Source organism: Colobus angolensis, unplaced genomic scaffold (assembly GCF_000951035.1).
Source record: "Colobus angolensis palliatus isolate OR3802 unplaced genomic scaffold, Cang.pa_1.0 Scaffold74, whole genome shotgun sequence".
Classification (NCBI taxonomy): domain Eukaryota; kingdom Metazoa; phylum Chordata; class Mammalia; order Primates; family Cercopithecidae; genus Colobus; species Colobus angolensis.
Genome location: NW_012121154.1, coordinates 10,060,936 through 10,068,156, shown reverse-complemented (window position 1 = coordinate 10,068,156; position 7,221 = coordinate 10,060,936). Strand labels below are relative to the sequence as shown.

The 7,221-nt window shown below is 40.8% G+C and overlaps 1 protein-coding gene across 1 annotated transcript in view; it reads left to right on the top strand.

The window, feature by feature from the left end:
• CCDC146 (coiled-coil domain containing 146) overlaps window positions 1-7,221 on the top strand; it is a 186,793-nt gene that overhangs the window by 142,380 nt on the left and 37,192 nt on the right. Inside the window, exons 5-6 of the mRNA XM_011927719.1 lie at window positions 4,615-4,672; window positions 6,437-6,613. Of these exons, the coding sequence (XP_011783109.1) occupies window positions 4,615-4,672; window positions 6,437-6,613 (235 nt within the window). The remainder of the gene's footprint in view (window positions 1-4,614; window positions 4,673-6,436; window positions 6,614-7,221) is intronic.

Here is a 7,221-nt window from a genome sequence, read left to right as displayed (position 1 = left end):
GATTCTCCTGCATCAGCCTCCTGAGTAGCTGGGATTACAGGCGGCCGCCAACATGCCCAGATAATTTTTGTATTTTTTGTAGATGCGATATTTCACCATATTGGTCAGGCTGGTCTTGAACTCCTGACCTCAAGTTATCTGCCCGCCTTGGCCTCCCAAAGTGCTGGGATTACACGCATGAACCACCACTCCTGGCTGAGTATTTCTTTGTTATTTCTTAGAATTTCCATCTCTCTACTTACACTGCCCATTTTGTGATTAAGTTTATCTGTTAGCGTTCTTAGCATATGAGTCATAGTTGTTTTAAAATCCTGGTAATTCACACATCCTTGCCATATCTGGTTCTGATGCTTGCTCTGTCTCTTCACACTATGTTTTTTGCCTTTTAGTGTGCCTTGCAGTTTTTTTCATGATAGCCAGACATGATGTACTGGATAAAAGGAACTGCTTTAAAGAGGACTGCAGGAACATGGTGGTAAGGTGTGGAGGGAGGGGAGCATTTTATGGTGCTATGATTAGGTCTCAGTCTTCTAGTGAGTCTGTGACTCTGAACTGTGAACTTCATCAACATTTCCCACCACCCTCCAACCCCCTTAGGAAAGACAGGATGGCTAGAGTGGGCTGGAATCAGGTATTTCCCTTTCTCCATGTGGAAGGCTACAGCCAGCTGGAGTTGGGTATTTCACTTCCCTAGGTCAGTTAGACTCTGGTCAAACTCCAGCAGGTTAATTATAGTTGCTCAGGGCAGGCCTGTTAAAAAGAGCAGAATACTCTGGCATGTCAAAGTATTTCTGTTTCCCTCCCCTGCTGGAACACAAGGAGATTTTTCTGATACTCACTGAGAAGACCTGGTTAAGCTCCTGGAGGTAAAACTCACAAAACTGTGTCCCACTGGGGATTTTTACTCTCAGACATGTCCACGCCAAACCTCCAGCAATTCATCAATTACAATTTAGATTTTTCTACCCAGCACTGGTTCCTGCCCAAGTTTCTGCTTGTGGGTGTCTACTCCAATAAGTTGGGATTCTCTGTATTCACTTTCTGTGTCTCTAATTTTGGGGAGAGTAGTTTGCCCTGTGTGTGATCTCACTTCTCTTATGGATATGAGAAGAGTTGTTGATTTTTCAGTTTGTTCAGTTTTTTTACCTGTTAAGATAGAGTGGAGCCTTTAAGCTCCTTACATACAGGAATGGAAACCAGAAATATTTTGCTTTTCCTTTACTAGTCTCTCATTTTCTGGATTTCTAAATTTTGAAATCCCAGAAATCAGTCCTTAGTTCTCTTCCTGTTTCTATGTACAATTTATCCCGAAGTGATCCATCCCATCCAGTCCTATGATCTTAAACATCATCTCATGGGCTGTGATTCCAGGTAAGATGGAGGAAGCCCACTTCATCCTGTCTCTCCCACTCAACACAACTATAAAATCGAGTGGAATGCATGAGCATCTATTTGAGGACTCTGAAAAGTAAATCATGACAGGCAGGTTGGGGAAGAAGGTCAGGATTAAAAGTAGCATTGAGCTGTGGTTAATTTATTATTTTTTCCCCTCTGGTATCCCCTAACCTGAATGCTAACCTGCATGAAATCCAGAGACGAACACTGACCTGGAGAGAGAGAGCTCCAGGAAGAGCCCTTTAATTCTGGCTCAAGGAACAAGCAAGGAACTCATGATGCTCAGAGAGAGTCCAGACCCCTGTTTTGCTTTTATTTCCTCTCCACTCTCTCATACCTCAGCTTTCAGGCAACACTGAGGCAGCAGTGGCAGAGTCATATGTGATAGGAGCCCACAGGAGCCAAAATACTGGGGAAAGGGAACCTTTGGAGTTGTGATTCTCAAGAGAATTAAAAAGTCCTTTTGCTCGCTTGCTCTCATGCTCTTTCTCTCACACAGATATCAGTAAATTTGAGGATAAATAAAAATTGTCCGATCTGAACAGAGAAAAAAATTGAATAAAAATGAACAGATCCATGGCCGGGTGCGGTGGCTCACGCCTGTAATCCCAGCACTTTGGGAGGCCAAGGCAGGCAGATCACCTGAAGTCAGGAGTTCGAAACGAGGCTAGCTAACATGGAGAAACCCTGTCTTTAACTAAAAATACAAATATTAGCCGGGCATGGTGGCACGCGCCTATAGTCCCAGCTACCCGGGAGGCTGAGGCAGGAGAATTGCTGGAACCCACAAGGGTGGAGGTTGCAGCAAGCCAAGATCACGCCACTGCACTGCACTCCAGCCTGGGCAACAGAGCGAGACTCCATCTCAAACAAACAAAAATAACAACAACAGATCTATAGGCATCCATGAGACAACAGCAAAACATCTAATTCATGTCACTGGAGTTGCAGAAAGAGAAGTTATATGATTATGAAAAGAATTTGAAGTAGTAATGGCTGAAAACTCCCCAAGTTTGGTGAAAGAAAAACCCATAGATTCAAAAAGCTCAATGAGCCCCAAACAGGGTAAACTCAAAGAAATATGTTCCAAATGCATCACAGTAAAACTTGAAACTTAAAAATGAAGACAAAATCTTGAAAGAAGCAAGAAACAGGTTTCAAGAATGATGCTCAGATTTATAATTTTGAAAATTAAGTGAATTGAAATGCCATTACCAAAAGAAGGAATAGAAAAACAGTAGGTTTCAGGTGGGAAGATAATGAGTTTTAATTTGAGGGGCCTTTGATATACACAACTGGAATTGCCCAGTAAGAAACTGAACATAAAAATTTGGAGCTCCAGGGAAATTCTGAACTGGAAATAAGGATGTTTAACTCATCACTGTAACTGGCACCATGGAAACGGTATACAGAATAAGAAAAGGAGAAGTTAGGCTTCAACTAGGCTATGCAGTAAGAACAAATCTTAAAATCTCAACGGAAGAACTGAATGAAATTTTGTTTCTGGCTCATAGCACAGTCCGGTGCAAGTCATGCAGCCACCTCTATCCTAAGCTTTGCCAGCTGGAGCATGTGCCTTCCAAGTTCAACATGGCTGGGGAAGACATTTGTTACTTCCACTCACCTTCCTTGGGCAAATTAGTCCAATGGCCCCAATTCAAATGCAAGGGAGATTGTGAAATATAGTCACCCTGTGTGTCCAGGAAGGGAAAATGGTGCAGCAAACACATGGCAATGGATCAGGACAGAAGTGACAGGATAGAAGTGTAGACAAGGTGTGCCCACCTGGACTGCTTATGAGTTCATGTCACAGTTTTAATAGCTTGTAGTGGAAACAAAAGTAAAAATAGTTGTCCTCAAATACCCATATCTAATAACCACTTAGACTTGGCTCCTGGTCTAAATCTGCCCTTCACCTGAAATATTCATTTAGTGTTTTGTGTATCCATGTCCCTATCACATCTGGATCTCTGAAGTTTCCTCTGGCTCTAGCATTTATTATACCTCAGGAATGCAATTGTCACACAAAACTGAAACTGAGCTCTTCAAATAACCCTTCTTCACACCTTTGAACAACTATGGACTCTTCCCTTCTGTGATTTCTGTGAGGGTTTTCTGCAATCGATGTAGAAGAATGTGGTGCAACAGGTCATTCTGAGTGACGATCTATTTGCATATGCATGCCCGTATCTCATTCAGCACATACATTATTTTAAATAATGAAGATAGGAACAAAACTAATTTCAGTTGTTCCATTTATTCATATTAATTTTTACTGGATGGCAACTATATGCAAGCACTTGTTAAGATGATGATGCAGTGGTAAATTGGGAGCTAGGTTTTCTAGTGGGGAAATGTGTAACACAATGTTAGGTCATGATGAATACTATATAGAAAAGTAAAGCAAAACGAGGAAAGAGTTTGAGAACTGTTGGTACTGTTTTAGATGGCCAGGCACCTCTATGAGAAGGTGATATCGGTACAGGTCTGCATGAAGCAAGAAGTGAGCTATGCAAAGATCTGTGGCCAGAGCATACCCGCTGGAGGGATCAGATAGGGCAAAGGCCCTGAGGTAGAAACAAGCTTGGCAAGAAAGCCAGTGTGACTGGTGCCAGAGAGTGGCAGGCTGTGAGACTAGAGAGGCAGATGAGGCAGGGCCATGTAGGTGTGGGAAAGGAGTTCAAATTTTGGTCCAGGTGTGATGGGAATTTACCAAACAGGGAAGCGAGGTGATATATTTACGTGTTAAAAAATCACTGTGGTGTGGGTGGAGAATTGACTTTAATGGGCTAAGGTGGAGGCAGGCAAAGTAGGAGATCAACTAGGAGGCTGTAGTAGGAATCCAGGCAGGCACTAGCCCATTCCAAGTAACATAAAGAAGAAAAAAGCCCAGAGCCTGCTGGGAAGGACCCTGTGTCCCAGGGGTAGGCCCATGGTCCCCAACATTTATAATGTGCTGAGGTAATTCCTCTAAGTGAGTGTGTGTTTACAAAGTTGTGGGAGTCCTGGGGAGGAGGAAGCACCCCAATGCACCTGTGATTCAGGAAAACCATCATAAAGAATGGACACCAGGTTGCCTGGCAGACAAGCATGGGAATGGCATTCTGGGATGAGAAGATAGAAAGTTGTTATTACAGAAAGAACTTATTTCTTTGTACTTTTTATAGAAAGAACTTATTTCTTTGTACTTTTTCAAACTCGATTTTTTTTTTTTTTCAGCTTAAAGGAAGAAAAAATCATCATAGTAAAAGAATTTGAGAAGATACCAAAGCCAGGAGTAAGTCTTAGATGATATAGAGTTTCTTAAATACAGCTGGATTCAATCATCCCTTTTTAAAAATATTAATGTTTATCACAACAACCATAGCCTGAAACATTTTAAAGATTCTAAAGTCTTAACTGTGAATGATGCTGAAAAGACTAGCTACATAATTTCTGGAGTAAATATAAGTGACGCCTATTATAGACCTTAGCAACTTGGCATCTAATTTAGGCTGTATTTAGTTGGACAATGTCTGCTTTGTTTCCAGAAGCAAAAAAGATTCTGTGGTTGACACTAAAAATATTATTTTGCTGTAGCTATTACGGTCATAGCTCTCTGAACATCTCAAGTTATTACAATACATTTTTACAAAGAAAATGTATCACTTGTCTATTCCTGCCTAACAAACCATCCCAGAACTTAGTGGCTTAAAACAACAACCATTTCGTATTTTTCACAGTTCTGAATTCTTCTGGTCTTAGCTGGCCAAATTGGGGCTGGGTAAACTAGGATAGCTCCATTCATATACCAGCCATTTGGCAGGCTACTTGGTCTAAGGTCACATGTCACTAGTTGGTCACATGATGATGGAAGGGTTTCCAGCCTCAAGAAGGAGCAAACTCCAATATGTAAGACCTTTTTGGGCCTCTGCTAAAACCATTTTTCGTGATATCCCATTGGCCAATGCAAGTATTATAACATGACCAAGTCTAGAATCAAGTTGGCCCTACCTCTTAATGGGAAGAATGATCAAGACAATGCAAAGGGACATGCATACCCTGGAGACAGGAGGAATTTGTGGCCACTTTTTACAATCTATTATAGAAAGTAAATAGAATGATCACCATACTTTGCACTCCTTCCACCTTCTGATAATCCAAAAGTGTGTTGGTGGTGGTTTAATTCCAAGGCCAGCTCACAAAAAACCTGTTTAGCATAGAGTAAAATACTATTAATTCTAAATAAGTATGCCAAACCATCATTTACAACACAGATTTTATGGGAAAAACATTTTGAAATTTCATTCAGATCCTAGGATCACCAATGATGCTCTCACCCAGCAGCAGTGGGAGGAGGAAGCTATACAGAAAGCCCAGGGCAGGCTAAATAGACTCAGCACTGAGTCATCAGTAAGAGTAACTGTAGACCTTCTGAGTGTGAGAAGGCTTCTCTCCCATAAGTCAAACACTCCACGGGTAATCAGACATGAGACAAAGATCTTCGATGATTCTAGGGTAGATGGTATTTGGGGATAATGTGCATGAGCTAGAGAAGTAATATCAATAAGAAAGTGTGGGATTAAGGAGTGCAAAGTGTTGGGTATCCAAATATGAACACCTTTATCTTTAATTCCCATGTGACTCAGGTTAACCATAAGTCAGATATTCAATGATTATTCGCATCTGATTTTGTCAGATCACAAAGCTACTAGAAAACAGACTGTACCTTTTTTTTCACACTTCTTGATATGAAATAAAAATTAACATGTAAAATGAAGCGTTTTTAAAGTAGGATAGAAAAGAGCACTAATAAAAAAAGAATTCAAATCTAACGTGTTTAATTATACATGCAGTATCATTATCATGCCTTTGTTAAAGATGTTGGCAATCATAAGTTGCATTTAGCTTTGTGAGAAATCATTTAACTTTGTGAGAAATCATTCATGAACCTCAAAACAAATATAATCAAAATGGTGAGTGAAATTAGTTTTAATTCAGTTTTTAGGTAGATAAATGTTTGTTCAGACTATATAACCTAATCATCTCATGACTTTTAAAGGAAATGGAGAAGAAGATGAAAATATTGAGAGAAAGCACTGAAGAATTACGTAAAGAAATAATGCAGAAGAAATTAGAAATTAAAAATTTACGAGAAGATTTGGCATCTAAACAAAAGCAGTTACTAAAGGAGCAGAAGGAACTAGAAGAATTGTTAGAACATCAGGTCGTCTTAAAGGTGTGCTACTTGCCGTTGATACTTAAACATTGTGCCTTGCATGGATATAAAAGTGTGTGGGTATCAAGAGTAACCAGCAGGTTGGATAAAGAGGGGTACTGTCTCACAAACTGAAATGTCTGTATTGCGATTGATCCTATCAAACTAAATCTAGGCTCTGGGAATTCACAAAAGACCTTAGGGTGTTTGGGAGTATCACTCTCGTTTGGAGTGTCACCCTGTGAAAAGGTCTCTCCTGACCTCACCAAACATTTTTGGACATTAGAAACGAGTGTCACAAACAATTGTTTCCTTGAAGAACAACCATGGCCAGGTGCAGTGGCTCACACCTATAATCCCAGCACTTTGTGAGGCCAAGGCGGGTGGATTACCTGAGGGAAGGAGTTTGAGACCAGCCTGGCGAACATGGTGAAACCTCATCTCTACTAAAAATACAAAAATTAGCCGGGTGTGTGATGATACGCACCTGTAATCCCAGCTACTTGGGAGGCTGAGGTAGGAGACTTGCTTGAACCTGGGAGGCGGAGGTTGCAGTGAGCTGAGATTGTACCATTGCACTCCAGCTTGGGCAACAAGAGCCAAACTCTACCAAAAAAAAAAAAAAAAAA